We start from the raw sequence: 19109 nt of genomic DNA, 5'->3' as shown, positions 1-19109 counted from the left end.
TTAATATATATATTATGTATTCTGTAGAAGCTGCCACCAGATAATGTTCCAAACACAGAATGGACTATTAGCCTTGTTTTTCTAGATGCATAATTCCTGAGATAAAATTTTTCATGAATTAGATCATTTTACTTTATAGATAGATAGATATACATCATATATGATAAATCATCATATTAGACCCCAAAGTAAATGCTTATTATTGAAACTTTAGATGGGTTTTCTTTATTTCACTTCTTGTTTCCATTTTACAAGGGGTCATAACTTGATGGTAGCCATGAACTTAGTTACAAAAATATCTGGAAAAACTAATTAACATCTTGGAATCCTTCCTAAAGCTGAGCACAAAGGGATTCTTTGGTAGAGGAAACCAAATGCCACCATCCAGTGCCAACCTCTTCTTTAGATCCCAGGTTTTTATCCAAGGACCTACCTGAAAGGGAGCTTAGACTGCCTAATAAGCATCTGAAGATTAACGTGTTCAGAACAGAGAGTTGATTCTCTCCACAACCTGTTCCTCCTTGAACATGCCCATCACAGTAAATAGCATAAGCATTCCCCAGCTTGCTCAAGCCAAAATCTCAGGCTGTTCCTAGAATCTTTTTGCTTCCTCAATCCCAACATCATTTTCATTTTTAAATCCCATTAACTTTACCTTCCAAATATGTGATGCATCTGCCCAGCTCACTTCATCTTCACCCTCCCCATAGTCCAATTACCACCATTGCCTATTTGAACTACTTCTGTAACTGCTTGATTTCTCTCCTGCTCCAATGTTTGCCTGGAATCAGTCTCATCTCCTCACTGTAGTCAGCTGTAGTTTATGAAGCATAAAACTTGTCATTCTACTGCTCAAAACCTTCCATTGTCTTCCTCATACTCCATTAAAGATAAAGTCTAAACTGCTCACAGTGCCCAAAAACACCCAACCTGGCACGGCCTCTGCCTGCCTCTCTGGGACATAGCTCACAACTTTTCTCTCTCTGATTCCAACTGCATAAGGCCAATGCCTTTCCTTTATTGAACATACGAAGCTCATTTCTGCCTTATAGTATTTCCTCTTGTTCTCACATCCTGGAAAATTCTCTAGATATTCTCATACTGTTTTCTTGTCATTAAATTTCAACTCATGCATCATCTCAAAGAGTCTTTTACTAACCCCTCAGTTACTCTACAAGGTCATGGGATACCATTCCTACCAAAGAACTTACCACCTACCACTTACTTATTGTCTACCTCTACCACTCTACCAAGTGTTGCCTATCTCAAACCACTGACCCCTCCTCTCCCTCTTCCCAATCCCAATAATCAGGTCCCACTGAAGCCAGCACTTCAGCCAGTTAGCCCCCTACCATACTCCTCTATGACCTAGGACTTTTCAAGGGCATCTTGATGCACACCTTGTAAACAATCCTGTTTCAATCAAATCTAGTCTGAAGCTATACCTTGAATGTTACTTTCTAAATACAAATATGATCATTTCACAATTTAAAGCCATTCAATGGCTTCATTCTGCAATTAGAATAAACTTCATACTCTTTACCATGACTTACTACAATAAGACCAGGCCATTTCCTATCTTTTCAACCCTACCTCTGACAACCTTTTGGTTCTCCAAGCTCTAATCCCACAAGCAATTCTGTTCTTTAACTGTATGGTGCCTTTCCTACCCCTGGTCCTCAGCTATGGTTCTGTGCAGGACTAATGCTAGTTCTCCCCCTTTGCCAGACTCACTCTTCTTCATACTTCAGGCTTGGCATTAGAAATACTCTGAACCAGCCAGTGCCGCGGCTCAACAGGCTAATCCTCTGCCTGCGGCGCCGGCACACCAGGTTCTAGTCCTGGTCGGGGCGCCACATTCTGTCCCGGTTGCCCCTTTCCCAGGTCAGCTCTCTGCTGTGGCCCGGGAGTGCAGTGGAGGATGGCCCAAGTGCTTGGGCCCTGCACCCGCATGGGAGACCAGGATAAGCACCTGGCTTCTGGTTTCGGATCAGCGCAGTGCGCCGGCCGCAGCACGCCGGCCACAGTGGCCATTGGAGGGTGAACCAATGGTAAAGGAAAACCTTTCTCTCTGTCTCTCTCTCACTGTCCACACTGCCTGTCAAAAAAAAAAAAAATCTAAAAAAAAAAAGAAAAGAAAAGAATACTCTGACCCAAAGTCTTGGTTAGGCGGCATGGTTTTGAAGGCTTGTGGCATCCCTAACTCTTCCAAGCACTCCTTTTAGGATAGCCTGAGTAAGCTGTGCCAAGATTTGGGACATGCCTGGTTCTGAATGAATTCTTACAGAGTGAATTATGAATGAATTAATGAATATGTAAATCAATGAAATAAGAAATACCCTTAAATACATATGATGTAGCACCATGAAACTCCAGTCAAAGCTTTATTATCTACAAACACAGCTGTGGATCTCCAAATCAGGACCTTGAGCCTCTGACAAATTTCAGGAAGCAACGTGCAAACTGGCAGTGAACCTCTCTGAGAATAAGTGTACTTGAATTTTATGAAAGTATAAGGTGCATCCATAAGGCAACATGAGTTGCTATGGAAAATGAGAGACCAGTGATCTAAAATGGCCATATCTTAATCTCCACAGAACTTTTGGGATTTAGAACACCACAAATTTTTAAAACTTTGAAACACAAAACTAGAAAGCAAACTTGAAAACAATTCAGTAGATAATCTAAACTGAGACACTGTACAGATGCAGAAGTCTCCCTTTCTGCATTCTTGGCATTTGTTCACCACCATTGAACATTCTGTATGTGCATTTTAGTCTTCTTCCTTATGGACAGAGCAGGTTCCTACTGTAAGGCATTTGGCCTTAAACAAAAGTGACTGAGTTGGCAAAATGGACATTTTGGATGACAGCCTCAAGAGGCCAAGTACAGTGACTGGAAGAATAAAATTGAAAAGGATTTCTTTAAAATTAGGGCTATACAAGGGTGTCTAAACTCCACAGCTGAGTAACTGGGAAAAAATGAAGAAAAAACTGTATTTGCCTGGAAGCTTTGCATGTCTTGCCTAGACAACTCACAAGTCAAACTATTTTCACTTGAATAGCTTTGGTTGAGTCATAAAAATTCTTTTATTTCATGATGAAGTTGGATGTTAACAGTATTTAATCGTATTAAAACCTGAACCATATTATAGCTTGTCCTTCAACGGGCTTAGGAAAAGTAGAGAGTATTATTAATGAAAAAGTAATCCCAATGAAAAACAGTTAATGAATGCTTTATTGTGTTATACTTTACCAGTGACTGTATAAACTAACAAAGATTTCATTTTATTTCTATAAATGTAGAGGTAATTTAGAGTTTAAGAAGGTTTATGGCTTTGCATTTGTTTTTGTTAACTTTTCCTTTTAGTATTACTTATTTAATGTAGGCTTTAAATATTAGTATATATTTGTGTGTGAACCAAATATGCACAGAGCTTGGCCTAAAACAAATATTAAGGCACTTCAAAAGGTTCATGTAAAAATGCATTAAAAGATAAATTTATTTTGGTGCAAAAAATTTGAAATCCATGCAGTGTTTTCATATTATGTATCTTCATGAACCTTCTGAGGACTTTGTATATGTCTCTCTCTCCCTTCTCACTTGCCTTTCAGAAGATAAAACAGATACAGTAGAAAGAGTTGGTAATCTGATATCAGACAGAACTAGGTTTGGACTCATCTCAGTGTTTTCTAGCTGGATAAGTTATCTAATCTCTTCAAGTCTCCAGTTTACTGATTTCTAAAATGGGAACATATAACTCTAAGCTCCCAGGATTAGTTTAAGGCTCAGAAGGGCCCCATTCGAAGCTCTAACACTGAATGAATAAAGCACTTTCAGACACTGAAATACCTAAGTGGTTCAGGCTCTATTTGGTCTCAAAAGAGTAGTTCCCTGCACCCCCTTAAGTTCCACCACATAGGATGGGTCTGGTGACTTACCTCTGCAGCATATCTCACTCCATCCACCACGTGCTCAGAGCCATGATCATCAGCAGAACCCCAGTGAAGGTGAAACTGTCGTAACCTGTAGTTTCCAGTGAGAGGGCCCCCACGCAGAACTAAACACCAACACATTTTAAACTGTTAGCAAGAGTAAAATCTTTACATGAGCTGCTACAACATACATTGCCATGAATGTCCTCCAAGGAATTTTTTACCTATGCGTCCTTCAGTTTGCCAACAGGAATAGGACTTTAGGTATAGGGCAAGTGAAAACAAAACATTTTAAAAGGATATAGAGTCTATAATATAGATTTTTAAGAAATACTGGAAAGTCAAAACAGATCTATATTTGTTTTTTATTGATATAACAGAATTCCTTAGCATGAGTGGCTCATAAAGGAAAGAAATTTATTTAGCTTGTAGTTCTGAAGGTCCAAAAGCATGCCACTGGAATCTGTTCAGTTTCTGGTGAGGGCCTCTTGCTGCCTCACAACATGACGGAAAAGGGGAAGGGGAAGCAGGCACTTGCAAAGAGAAGAATGTGTGTGAGGTGAAGGAAGGCAAAAATAACCCACAGTCATGGAAACTACATTAATCCTTTCATGTGGATGGAGCCTCCACGACCTGATACCTTCTCAAAGGTCCTACCACCTTTCAACTAAATTCCAGCATGAGTTTTGGCAGAGGCAAACTACATCCAAACCAGGGCAGACACCTTGGTCAGAAGGGAGAACAAGTTAGAAATGCTGAAAGGCAAAGAATTCCTGTTTACTGAGGATAAGCTGACCTCTCTGAATAAGGACATCATACACAAAGACATTCAGCTGAGTTGGGTAGAGCAGTGCAGCATCATGGTTAGGGCATAGGTTTTGGCGATTAGAAGAGCTGGACTCACACCTCTTTTATAAAATGTGTCATCTGGCACAAACACTAACTCTTTAGTTTCAGTCTTCATGAGACTTCTTTCTACTGCTGTCATAAAAATTTTAGAAAAATTGAATGTAACACACTTACCCACTGCCTGGCACACAGCATGGTACATGTGTTACCCACTATTATCATCTTATTGTTGTTATCATTATTACTACAAAATTTGTCAAGCAAGCCCATCCTCCATCTAGAAGTGTAAATGTTTGGAAAAATAATAAATATAGTATGACCGCATTAACTTTTTAAAATAAAATCATAGTTTTGTTCCTTTGGCAAAGTACTCTTTAGTACTGTTCCACAGTAAATATGATCTCTGAAACTATGATGATAGAATCCTATCTTAAGTACACAGAAAAGCTTCTTAATAGAAAACTTTGGCCCTAAACTGTCTCCTCTTGATTAATCTTTATTGGGCATGCTGAAAGGATATAAGAGGATAAGGAAGCACTAAATGTTGAACACTCCACAAGCAATATTATACATACATCAATATCCAGTAGAATTTGTTATTGGTGTAGCACCTTCACAACAGTTTGGCTTAATTTCTCTCCTCTTCAGATGTATCATGTAAATATTGTCTCAAAAATGGCCAAGAGTAAACTATGCTATAAACAAATCATGAGACATTAGGAATTATCACATGCAGTTTTCTGTACACAGCAAGACAGAAAAAGGAAAAATAACAACTCTCTCTGAGCTATATTGTAAGAGAAGAGATGATCCAGACTACTGACAAGCAGAGAACTTACTTCTACCTTATTCGCTTTGACTTGATGAAGTTGAATATGAGTGATTAAGAGTGTAGTGGAAATGGATAGGATGGTACATCTATTAAGCTACAGCTTGGGATGCCTGCATCCCGCATCAGTGTGCCTGTGTTCAAGTCCCTGCTCCAGATTTGGAGCTCCTTGTTAATGCACATCCTGGGAGGCAAAAGGTGATGCCTCCCATGTGGAAGACCTAGATGGAGTTCTGGTTCCTGGACCATTCTCAACCATTGCAGGCATTTATGGAGTGAACCAGCAAATGAAAGATCTCTCTCTGCCTTTCAAATAAATTAATAAAAATAAAACACTAAAGAGTTGGATATTGCTTGTAGTAAGGAAACTTGGGAGCCATCCTATCTCAGCCACTAAATTTTATGATTTTTCAAAACTCATGTAAACCTCTCTGGACTTCAGCTTTCTTGTCTATTATTTTTTTAAGACTGGTATATATGCACTATGGAATATTAGCCATAAAGAAGAATGGAATCCTGTGTTTTGCAAAAAAAAAAAATGCAACTGAAATTCATTATGCTTAGAGTAAATAAACCAGTCCCAAAAAGACAAATATCATGTGGTTTCTTTGACATGTGGTAGTTAATATAGAACATCAAAAAAATGTATAGGAATGAAACGGGAAAAAAGATTTATTGATTGATTTATTTGAAAGGGGGAGAGGGACTGAGAGAGAGATCGATCTGACATTCACTAGCTCACTGCCCAAATGCCCTAAATAGCCAGCGTTGGGTAAGACTGAAGCCGGGAGCCACCAATTCCATCTGTGTCTCCCACAAGGGAGGCAGGAACTCAAGTACTTGAGCCATCTGCTGCTTCCCATGAGCATTAGCAAGAATCAGAAGCAGAGCAGCAGGGAATCCATGAGCCTTCTGACTGGGATGCGGTGTTCCCGGCAGAAGTTTAACTCGCTGCACCACAAAAACCATCCCCTTGTCTACTTTGTGCTTACTTGCCTATCTTTAATTAGGAGCTTGGACTAGATGATCCTTAACTGCTATGATTTCCAAAACTGCAGAGGAAAAATATTGTGAGCATAAGTAGTAAAACTTTTTTGGGAGGTTGAACGATGTGCTTCCTTTAGATGCATTTGAGTCCAAATTTCATTGCATTAAATCATTAGCTGTTTTCAAAGTGCTTGAAAACAAAACGGGAGAGACAGAAACCTGTAAGTTAGACTTTGGGGCTCCCTCTTCTTTTACTCTATTATAAGCAGATGATTTTTCGGTTTCTTTTCCTAATGAGCCATGTTCATGGGGGCACAGATTGCCTGAGTCCCTACTATACCATCTCCTAATACAGTAACTACCACAGAGAATATGCATAATATATATTCCATGGACAAATGAATAAAATATTTTATTTGTCTTTAAACAAAATTTCAAGATGATTCACATGTAAATGTAGTTAAAAGGTATCTTTCTCTAAGTGATCTCATATTCCCTAATATTACATAATCTATATAGATTATGATGGAATGGCGTTCCAAAGCAAGAGAAATCAACAGCTCTATTGTCCTTTTCTCCCCTTGCCATTGCATAATAAAACCTGGTCTGAACCATAAAGTTATTCCTTTACAGATAAAAAGGAGATTAGAGAGCTTGAGCAATTAAGGTGGAATTGACTTTGGGAGAAGGTGCAAGCAGGTTGACTTCAGAGAAACAAAGTGACACAGAGAAGCATACATGGCTAGGGAAACATCCAAGAATAAGGGCTAATCTCTGGGAGTTCAGCTCTGAGCTCAGGTTTAAGCCTGATTGCCACAGCTCTGCTTAGTGAAGCAATGAAGATTGCCTAAAGCTTTGTGTATTTGAACTCCACAGTTGAGTGTTTCAGCTAAAGTATCCAAACTGAAGTTATGATCAATCAATGTCTAATTGTGGAAAAGATCATTCTCTTAAAGCAATGTTCTTCTCAAAAATTATAGGGAGGGAAAAAGTGAGTCAAAATATCAAGATTTATTTAAAACTGACTTTGAGATAGTCTGTAACAAGACACCTAATATGGTCCAAAATGAAAAATGGCAAAAAAAAAAAAAAAGATTTTTAATGAATCTATTTTCAAGTGTCAATCTATTCTTCATATCTTCCAATCTAGATAAGTACCATTGTTTTCATTTTATGTTTAAAAACAAATAATCATTTCTCCAAAGTCACATTTTGCATGGATAGTTCATTTACCTTTTCATTTGGATTAAAAAAAAAAAACCTATTCCAAATAACACACTCATATAAGAGATATAGAGATTCAAAAATCAAAGAGAAATGCCATAAATATTTGGGATCTAGCTTCTGACCACAGGAAGCCTTTAGTTCAGTGGAATGACAGAGAAGCCAACAGGCAGTTTCAACACAGTGAAAGTTCTGTGATAGGACACGATGCCAAAGGAGCCACAGAGGGCAGCAGGGCTGGTCAGGTGAGGTTCCCAGAGAGATGAGATCCAATTTGGTTGCAGAAGAACCAGGAGTTTGAATGGGAGCAGCCATATGTAGCCTCATCAGATTACCATTTCCTAGTGATAGTGACACTTCATAAAGATTTCATATTCACCTGTAACTTACATAAAAGACTATCCAAATTTAGAAGGGTAGTTCCTGCAGAATCTCCATGGAGTACACATCTCCCCAGCCAAAGGAAACCTCCAAGGTCCAGGAGGATTCCATGCTTGTGGCTTGTTGACTGGAGGGACTCAGAGTTGATTTTGGTCAATAATGATTTCTTTACAAAATAGAAACTGTTCTATACAAACTAAAGTGGTTTGCTATACAAAGTACTTTTTTTAGTGTTTCTTATAGTTTACCAAAGAGCAAGAAAAATCAGCCACAGTTTATTGTAATGGTGGTTTCTATTTTCTAATAGATTTAGTTCCTAAAATCACCATGAAATTATTTCGCTGAGTTTATCTTGAGAAAAAAAATGAGAATCGTGACCTATTTTTTATAGCTCTGTCTCAAAGAGAACAAAGTGCTTTATGAACATTTTCAATTAATCTTGGTAATTTCATTGTGATCTAGATAGGAACAAGACCTTCATTTTAGAGAAAGGACATACAAAACTGATGACTAAGTATTGAATTTGGAAACCCAGGCAAGAAATAGGTGATACAGAGAGAAAGAGTGATAAAGAAAAAATGAACGGGGCCAGTGCTGTAGTGTCGTGGCTTAAAGCCCCAGCCTGCAGTGTTGACATCCCATATGGGCACCGGTTCCAGTCCTGGCTGCTCCACTTCCAATCCAGCTCCCTGCTAATGTGTCTAGGAAGGCAGCGGATGATGGCCCAAGACTTTGGGCCCCTGCACCCACATGGAAGACCTAGAAGAAACTCCTGGCTCCTGGTTTTGAATTAGCTCAGCTCCGGTCATTGTGGCTATTTGGAGAGTAAACCATCATATGGAAGACCTCTCTCTCTCTTTTTCTGTCCCCCCCCCTTTCTCTGTAACTCTTTCAAATAAATAAAATAAATTTTTTTAAAAAATGAATGAATGAATGAACATCATGGATAAAATTAAATTCACAATTTTTCACCACTTAGGGTACTTAACTAGTATTTTTTATGTTTTTACATCTTATAAACAATATCAAGCTATGATTATGGTTGTATATACTCTGTGTTTAGAAGGCTTGGGCTACTTTGATGGTGTATTCATTATATCAATTACATCTATTAACATAGATTCACAAAGCTGAGGGCTTGAAGAAAATACAAATGAATAGGTATAAAAATCCAAGTCGGGGCCAGCATTGTGGTGTAGGCTGGGACGCTGGCATCTCATATGGGCACCTGTTCATGTCCCAGCTGCTCTACTTCTGAACCAGCTGCCTGCTAGTGGTCTGAGAAAAGCATCGGAAGATGGCCCAATTGTCTGGGGTCCTGCCATGTACATGGGAGACCCGAATGAAGCTCCTGGCTCCTGCCTCCTGCCTCCTGCCTCCTGGCTTTGACCAGACCCAGTCCTGGCCATTGCAGCCACATGGGGACTGAATCAGTGAATGGAAGTTTTTTCTCTCTGTGTCTCTCCCTCTCTTTCTCTGTAACTTTGACTTTCAAATAAATGTTTAAAAGAAAAAAGAGGCCAGCTCCCTCACCCCCAAAATGTTGAAAATATCCTCTGTAAATTTTTCTTTGTAAAAATGTATCTCTTCTTTGAATTTAAAAATTCTGAAGAAAAAAAAAGTATGCAGACATAACTTTTTGCTAAAAAGAAAGCTTCTAAATTTCAATATTTATAGAAATACAGAATATTATGAGCTTAATAACAAATATAATCTCATAAATGAAATACGAGCTTACAGAATATTTGAAGGGGACCTCACTGCAGCACAACAACTTAAACCACCACTTGCAATGCTGGCATCTCATATCCAAGGGTAGGTTCTAGTCCTAGCAACTCTGCCCTCTATCCAGCTCCCTGCTAATGTGCCTAGGAAGGTAACAGAAGATGGTCAAGTGCTTGGGCCCCTGCCACCCATGTGGGAGAACAGGATGGAGTTCTTGGCTCCTGGCTTTAGCCTTGTCCGGTGTTGTCTGTTGCAGCCATTTGAAGAGTGAACCAGTGGATGGAAAATCTCTTTCTCTCTGTCTCTTCCTCTCTCTGTCATTTTATATTTCAAATAAATAAATAAATCTTTAAACAGTAAGTGAAAACTTTCTTCCAATTAAGGGTTTTTAAAACTTAACTATATTTTTTATGAATAGATCAAATATGACATCATCCTAATATCTGACTAAAAGTTAAAACTATTTCTCAGGGCCTTATAAAGTGTTTGAAAGCATGATATATTTCTCCCATCTTATTTCTAAACATGGTTTCTTGGACAGTATTCATACTTGGGCAATAGGTAAGCTTGAAGAAAGATTAAATGTTCATCGCAAGCAAATATTCTTTTCTTCACTTAGTAAACAAATTCACAAACTAAAGTTTCATTTATGGGTCAGTGATTTATTCACAATGTAAACTAGTCAATCAAAAAAAATTTTTTTTTATAACAAGTTCTTGCCAAGTACTAATAAGAAGTGGATAGTGGATAGGTATTTCTATATCAGCATAACTGATACAGTTCATCTTTTAAAATAAGAGTGTCAGATCTGCATATTTTAACCTGGAAAGATATCTTTGAAACTTTCAAGTGGGGAAAAGTATTCAGAGTATTATAATATTATTTTAAATTCATTTTTAATGAAAAAATGCAAAACAGATATATGTGTGTATATGAATGGCTAAGCATTGAAATATTAGGGAGACTATAGCATTGGTTACATTGGGAGACACTGTGGGGAGAAAGAAACTTGTTAATTTTTTATCATACCTTTCTGTATTGTTTTATTTACTCTGGAGGTATATTGCTTTTGCAATTAAAATAAGAAAAAATATTTTTAAAAAATCATTTTCTATTAAGCTACAAACTAATCAGCATTACAGATTTACAAACACTAAAATAACTTAAATTTTTACAAAAATAAATTGATAACTATTGATAAAATAGTATTATACTTCAATATTTTCACAATGAAAAATGCTAAGCAATGTGATAACAAGTTATAATAACATTATATAATAGAATATCAATCAATGTATCCTTGAATACCCCCTCTGTATAATTTACAGTAGAATTATAAGGTCTAATTATATAACAAAATATCTCAATTCACATGAAGAAAAAATCATGTGGGGATAGACATTTGGTCTAGTAGTTAACACACTGGTTAAGACCACACAATCCATATCTGAGTACCTGGGTTCAATACAAGACTTCAGCTCCTGACTCCAGCTTCCTGCTAATACAAACCCTGGGAGGCAGAAATGGATGGCTTAAGTAATTGGATTCCTGACACCTACATGGGAAACCAGGATTGCATTCCTGACTCTCAGCTTTGCTTCTGCCTCAGACTCCATCATTAGGGGCTTTTAGGAGCTCTCTCTCTTTGTCTATATATCCTCCTATTTTTCTGCCTGTCAAATATATTTTAAAAAATTTTAAGGGGCCGTTGCTGTGGCATAGTGGGTAAAGCTGCAGCCTGCAGTGCCAGCATCCCATATGGGCACCGGTTCTAGTCTTGGCTGCTCCTCTTCTGATCCAGCTCTCTGCTATGGCCTGGGAAAGCAGTAGAAGATGGTCCAAGTCCTTGGGCCCCTGCACCCACGTGGGAGACCCGGAAGAAATTCCTGGCTCCTGGCTTCAGATCTTCCCAGCTCCAGCCGTAGCTGCCATCTGCGGAGTGAACCAGTGGATGGAAGACCTCTCTCTCTCTGCCTCTGTCTCTCTGTAACTCTCTGCCTTTCAAATAAATAGAATTCTTTTTAGTTTTTTAAAGTGTGCTTCAATTTGGCAAATCCCAGGTCTAGCATAAATAAAATCTGAAATATTTGGTCCAATCATCCAAACTGCTCAATCCCCACCAAAAAGGAAAAAGAAAAAAAAAAAGAAAGCACCAACCAACCTGATTTGTCTTCTGTGTCATCAAAGTCAACGTTGAAGGAATGACCACTATTACTGATGATTTTAGCTGAGCTTGGGTCATACTTGATACTAAGAGGTCGGAGGGAAGAGTCATATTTCACTTCTTTGGTTTTAATTTCAATAGGGGATTGCTTATCTCCATCAGCAATGGGGAAGAACTGATTCCAATGAATAGGACCTTAAACATAAAGACCAAAAGAAAAAGAAAGGACTAAGTAAATTCTTTTGCTCAACAAATATTTGCTGTATTTGATGAGTCTTATGCACTGTGCCTGAGATTTTTTTAAAAAATAATAAAATAAGATCCTCATCATCAGGATTTTGGTATCCTTTATGTTTTTATTTATTTATTTAAGCAAGACTAGTTGTTTTATTTGGGATGTGGGAAACTGGTTTGCTTTAAGTCATTTTCAGAATAAAACTAACCCTTCAGCCATAAGACCACATAAATTTTATAAACTATTTTTCAAAGATAACCACTTACCAAACTAAAAACAATAGTATAATTTATCATTGAAAACAATGAGATTGAGTCTCAGTTTCAAGAATGTGTCACACTCCAGAGGACAAGTATATAGGGTTGGGTGAGTGAGAGGAGCTGAGAAAGCTGAGGATCAAAGAAAGAGTATCAGTCTTTTCTAAAAAATTTTCTACTAATATAAAGAAAGCATATTTCATAGATAGAGTTCCAAGAAGATAACCATACATATCTCCCTACCTCCCATTCCCTACCACAATCACTCCCCCACCTTTCCTTTTTCTTTCATCTTTTTTATGGCTGAATAGTATTCCATAGTATACATACACCACATTTTTTATCCAGTCATCAGTTGATGGAAATATGGGTTGATACCATATCTTAGCTGTTGTGAATTGAGCTGAAATAAACATGAGGATACAGATAATTTTCATATGATGATTTCATCTCTTTTGGGTAAATTCCTAGAAATGGGATGGCTGGGTCAGATGGTAGAGCTATTTTCAGATTTCTTAACAATCTCCATACTATCTTCCTTAGTGGATATACTACTTTACATTCCCACCAATAGTGTATTGAGGTATCTTTTCTTGTACATCCTCACCAGCATTTAAAATTTTTTTTTAAAAAAATCTTGATTTTTGGATGATAGCCAATCTAACTTGGGTGAGGTGAAACCTCATTGTGGTTTTTATTTTCATTTCCCTGATGACTGGTGATCCTGAGCAATTTCTCATGTATGTGTTGGCCATTTTAATTTCATTGTTTGAGAAATGCCTGTTCATGTCCTTTACCCATTTCTGAACTGGATTGTTTGATTTGTTGTTGTTGAGTTTCTTGAGCTCTTTGTAGATATTGGATATTAATCCTTTATCAGTTGCATAGTTTACAAATATTTCCTCCCATTTTGTCAGTAGATTCTTCATTGTGTTGAGTGTTTCTTTAGTATCATTCTTAAAGATACTGCCCATCCTACTATTTCTTTCTTTTATAAGTCCCTGGTATCTTCTCATGGATTTAAAATTGTGAAATCTCTGCATACCAAGGGTTTTCTGAAAGTTTCTAAAAATATAGTATGGAAAAATCCTTTCTGCATCAAAATAAATTTTCCTTTAGTTCTATTTTTCTGCAGCTCTCTGAAATATCCTGAGATTACTATACTGACAATATGTAGTAGAATTGGGTTGCAATCTATTTCTAGCTACATTTCAGAAGATGCTACTGTAATTATTGTGCCAATGCTACATTTCAAGTCCAACATAAGGGACAACTGTAATCCTGATCCTCTATTCAAAAAGTCAAAATTGCATCAAGTTCACACATTAGACACATGAGAGGTAAACTGAAGTAGGTCAATAAGCGGACAATTTCTTTGTCTAGCCTCTTCATTTTTCTGAGAGAGTCTATTCAAGTTCTGTCTTGCAAAATCAATAGCAAGCTCCAGCTTATTCTACAGATATGAGCCACTTTATAAGTTAGAGGTTCTTATTTTCTCTTCTCTACTATACCTGCAATTTACACAGTTATCATCACATAAGACATGGGGCTACTAAGATTTTTCCTATTTCACTCACCACATTTTCTGCAAATATCAAGTTCTAATTAGAATAACATGCCAACTAAGTAAATATCTGTTACTAACAACAGCAAACATTCTAAAATGATAAAATTTAGAGTGCAATTTTAATGGAATGCAACAGATCACAATCATCTACAGTTTCAAGCTGTAAATGTAATGCTTAATACTCTTTATTTTTGCAAAGGAGAAAGCATACTTAATGTCTTTCACATACAATCAGGTGGCAAAAGCCATAGCATGAATACAGAACCACATACTTGGGTAAAGAGTTGTCCTCTGATGCATCTGACACTTTGGACTCAAAACAAATGTCCTCTAAAAATCAAAAGTCTGGGTTTTAAAATATGACAGAAAAGGCATGTTTCCATATTCATTAAATAATTTCATTTACATTTCTTGGTTCTCTTTCTGTATATCATCTAGTTTCTCCCTCCTCCTCCTCCTTCTCCCTCCCTCCCTCTCTCTCTCTTTGAATGTAGAAAGAGCTTTCTATTCCACAGCCACCAAGTATGAGTTAATCTAATAAGCAGATTTCAAACATGCAAAACAAGTGTCACATGTTATTGACATTTTTACAATCCTGAAAGAGTTATTTTTCTTCCTGATTCCTTTACGCTCCTATTTCCTGTCCTTTACAACTGTTTTCAGAAAAGTAAAATCAAAATAAAATAAGAAATGATACTTTGCATCAAATACCCAATGCTATCTATTAATGACTAGTCAGTCCACTTCCCTGCCTCTTAAGAAGGCTTTTTTTTTAAACTTTTATTTAATGAATATAAATTTCCAAAGTACAGCTTATGGATTACAATGGCTTCCCCCCATAACGTCCCTCCCACCCGCAACCCTCCCCTTTCCCACTCCCTCTCCCCTTCCATTCACATCAAGATTCATTTTCGATTCTCTTTATATACAGAAGATCAGTTTAGCATACATTAAGTAAAGATTTCAACAGTTTGCTCCCACACAGAAACATAAAGTGAAAAATACTGTTTGAGTACTAGTTATAGCATTAAATCACAATGTACAGCACACTAAGGACAGAGATCCTACATGAGGAGTAAGCGCACAGTGACTCCTGTTGTTGACTTAACGAATTGACACTCTTGTTTATGGCCTCAGTAATCACCCTAGGCTCTTGTCATGAGCTGCCAAGGCTATGGAAGCCCCCTGAGTTCACCGACTCTGATCATATTTAGACAAGGCCATGGTCAAAGTGGAAGTTCTAAAGACTTTAAAAAAAAATTCCAAAACTTCCAATTTCAAACAAATTTAAACATAGTTCCTAAGTAGAGTTGTAAAGCGATTCCTCAACAGAATCAGACACTTTGAATGTCCTTTGTGATATACGAAGGTATCTCATACAGTTTATGGAAACTGGAGCTAAGGATAAGCTCATTTTGGTGCCAAAAAACTTGGAAATTCATGCAAACTCCTATTATTTTCAGTGATGTCACATCCCCTAACACAAACCAATAAAATGATAAAGCTTAGTGGAAGAAGTTGGAAGCTGTTTGTGAAGGTGGGGCCCCCTTCCAGCACTTCACTTCTTGATGCTCCATTTTATCAGTACCTCTATTATCAGTTTAAGTTTCCTTTGGTCGGCTGTTACTGGTTTCACCAATGACTAAACAGGAAAAACACAGCAAAACTTGCCTAGTCAGGATACAGCACATTTCCAGTAGGATTTTGCCAACCATCCCTACTTAAAGGTGTGGTCCTCAGCAAGCTATTGCATCTAAAAGAAAGGAATGGCCCTGCAACTTCTAGCTGAAATATGAAAGCACTCCTTTTCAATGGCTTTTCTAAGATGAAATTTTTTTAATTTCTGAAGATGAGCTTCATGGAAGCCAACATTTCCTAACCTTATTAAAGAACAATCAATATCCATTGACATACTCTTATTTTTCCTGACCACTGCATGGGCATTATTGGCACCCAGCAACTACTTAAAAGCAATAATAAAAATAATTATGACAGGAAAATGAAAAGAAATGAGTTTTGTGAGATTTTTTTTCCAAAACATAAATTAGAAATTAGCAAGGTGTAAGATTATAACAATGGTTCCAATCAAAAAGAGATCCACCTAAATTACAACTTTCATTACTAGGCTCTAAATTTCATCTACTGTCACTTTTTAACTAGCATGTTCATAATCATAACCTCAATCTACAAGTAGAAACAAAGCTTTTCTCTAGAGGCAAATTTTCCATAAAATTTGTCTATACAGTACTTTCCAATAACACATTTGCTAATTAAAGAAAAATATATACATTGACTATGGTTATTCACAGCATTCATTTTTACTTTCTTGGTGTCACTTTGAAATTATTTTGAACAATTATTACTTGAAATAAATAAAAAGTCCAGTTTAACATAAAAACAAGATCAATGGTTTAATTTTGGTAATTTGTGATATACAAAGTATACACTTTATGTCACGCCTATCAATAAACATATTTTTATCTATGTATTATTATCTCAGTAATCATTTGCTGATTCTCTAGCTCTGCAAGGATGAGTGTGGAGAGAGAGAAATCAGGGAGAAGTAATTCAAAATAGAACCTGTTTTCCAGGCAGAACCTGAAGCCATCCAGCCACCAGTAGCAGCCATCAATCAACTGCAATGGTTGTGGCAGTGATTTACAGTAACAGGGAAGAAATTTTCAGTATTTTGATTGTCAAGAAGGCAACTTGATCGTTAGTATCAACATGCAAGTTACTAACATTTCTTAATTCAGTTGCGAAGACTGTTCCTCCTCAGTGAATAGTGAACATAAAAGACTGAAAGGGAACGTGTCCTCATTTCTTTAAAGTGTGTCACCGGACTTCCCGTTTCCAAGTCTTTAACCGAGATGATTACTAGGGAAAATCCTCAGATACGGAGACTTGGGGGCCTGGGGACTCCCGACAGAGCAGGCACAAAAGAGCAACTCGCCCCCAGTACCAACCCCTCCAAAGGTTCTTCCCCATCTACACAGGCAGGACTCGACCCGGCCTCCGCTTCCTGCCTTCGGCTCTGAGGAGTGCTGCTCGGTTTAAAGAGGAACCAAAAAGTTTTTCCCAAGTGAGATCAGCAGTGTGTGGTCCGCCTCCAGGCCAGCCCCTCGCCGGCCCCCGCGCAAAGCCCCCTCTTCGATCCGAGCAAGGCGCTCACCGTTGTGCTCCCCGTATCCCCAGCTGATCCTCGACATGGTCCCTCGGGGCGCGAGGCTGTGCAAGATGTGGCTGGGCAGAGACGGGAGGGAGGGAAGAGGGCAGCCGGGCGGGCGCGCGGGCGGCAGCCAGTTTAGGGCGGGGACTGAGGGAGGCCGCCGCCAGAAGTAGGAGCCCTTGAACCCCGGGACCTGCTCTCCTGAGCTCGTCCCTTAGAGGGCAGCGGCGTGCGGAGAAGGCGCCCGCGCGCGCTCCTGAGAGTGACTGCGAAGCCCGCGCTGGTGGGTTGTCCTGGGCAGCAAGTCTGCCTCTGAACTCAGGAATGGCAGGTTGATATATATACAGAGAGAGACATACACCACACACACATTCACACGAAACGAGGGAAGAAAGGGTTTCCAGAGGAGTGCTCCTGCCCTCTGGGAAGCAGCCATCCATTGGGGGAGAAGGGCTGTCCTGGAAGAAAATGGGCCACCCAGGCCTGGAGCTGCCTGGCCGGGAAATGGCGAAGCTGCTGGAGAAGTGAAGAAGCTGGTGATGGCAACGGCGGTGATAAGTATAAATACAAGACAATAACGACAATGATAAGCACCACAGTTTAGAAATAACTTTACTCTTTAGTAAAGGGGCTTAGCTAAGACGTTCACCCACGCTTTTACATCAGATCTTTTCAGTATTATAAGTGGCTCCTACTTAGGCGACAAGGAAATAAGGCTTAAGAGGTGCTAAGTAGACCGCAGCTCCCACATCCCCACCATGTACCCCATACTCTCCCCTTCTCCCCCAGGCCCTAAGAAGGAAACAAGAGCCCCATCCCTAGGCTGACTCCAAGGCCCATTCCTCGTGTTCCTTACTTACTGCAACACCCTGCAGGACTGCGGCTGCAGCGAGGGGATCAAACACAATTGCTGGTGCTTGCTTTCAGAATTCTACTGCCTTTCTGATCACACAAGAAAACCATATTTTCTTGGATGCCAGGTAAGCTTACTTTACTGCCTTAGGACTGAAGGCAGGACCAGAGCCTTGAATTTCTGTTCTGGAATAGTGAGTACTCTACGTTCTGAGTGACAAATACAGACCGGATGGCCTGCCAGGATTGTAGTTATTGTTCAAGTTGTCTAAGGGTTTGAGATTGGCTTGAAAGTTCAAATTTGCACTGTGCAGTGTTATTTATGGACAAACTAATGTGAAGAGCTCCTTACTGGGCGTGAGCCTTCCATCAAAGACAGGAAGAGGGACTGTTTAAGTATGTTCACTTTTTTCTCCTGCCTTCCACACAGTTCCTGCATACGCTAGGAGGACTCCATTGTGTTGTTTAGGTACCACTAAAGAAGAATTTATTTAAACCTGACTTAAATATTGCAACCTGTACCTCCTTCTGCTTGCATAGTGGCTGGAAAGCAACAGGAAAAAGCTATGATACAATAAACTTTATGCTCCTCTAGAATCAAAGAGAAAAGCTTGGCTTTCTCGATTCCATATTCTCCCCTTACAATTGGATTCATTTATGCCTAGAATATAGTAAGTCATTCATCTGATTCACTTTCATCACAAAAGAATATTTATGTGTGTGTGTGTGTGTGTCCTATATGTGTGTGTATGTTTTATAAATACTTGAGAATGTTTTTATAAAGGCTTGAGAATCAAGCCTGGGTTACTTGGTTAAGTGCCCTAATTCTATAATGAACCTATGAACACTGATTTCAAGTGTTTGCAGACATATCTATACATGCTCTGTATGTGGTGAAAAGGATTGTGGAAACTCAGAATTCCATGATCCATTTT

The 19109-nt window shown here is 38.6% G+C and overlaps 1 protein-coding gene across 3 annotated transcripts in view; it reads right to left on the bottom strand.

Annotated features, from left to right (window-relative positions):
- Positions 1-17512, bottom strand: part of CA13 (carbonic anhydrase 13) — a 34725-nt gene extending 17213 nt beyond the window's left edge. Inside the window, exons 1-3 of one of the 3 annotated variants that reach the window (XM_002710668.5) lie at positions 17326-17512; positions 12092-12289; positions 3942-4060 (exon numbers count right to left, since the gene is read on the bottom strand). In XM_002710668.5, coding sequence (XP_002710714.3) covers positions 3942-4060; positions 12092-12289; positions 17326-17362 — 354 coding nt within the window. In that variant the 5' untranslated portion in view covers positions 17363-17512. The remainder of the gene's footprint in view (positions 1-3941; positions 4061-12091; positions 12290-17325) is intronic. The other 2 variants (XM_070075835.1, XM_070075836.1) reach the window with 2 other exon arrangements.
- Between the last annotated feature and the right edge of the window lie 1597 nt (positions 17513-19109).

Source organism: Oryctolagus cuniculus, chromosome 6, assembly GCF_964237555.1.
Source record: "Oryctolagus cuniculus chromosome 6, mOryCun1.1, whole genome shotgun sequence".
Lineage (NCBI taxonomy): Eukaryota > Metazoa > Chordata > Mammalia > Lagomorpha > Leporidae > Oryctolagus > Oryctolagus cuniculus.
This window is presented reverse-complemented; position numbering and strand designations above follow the sequence as displayed.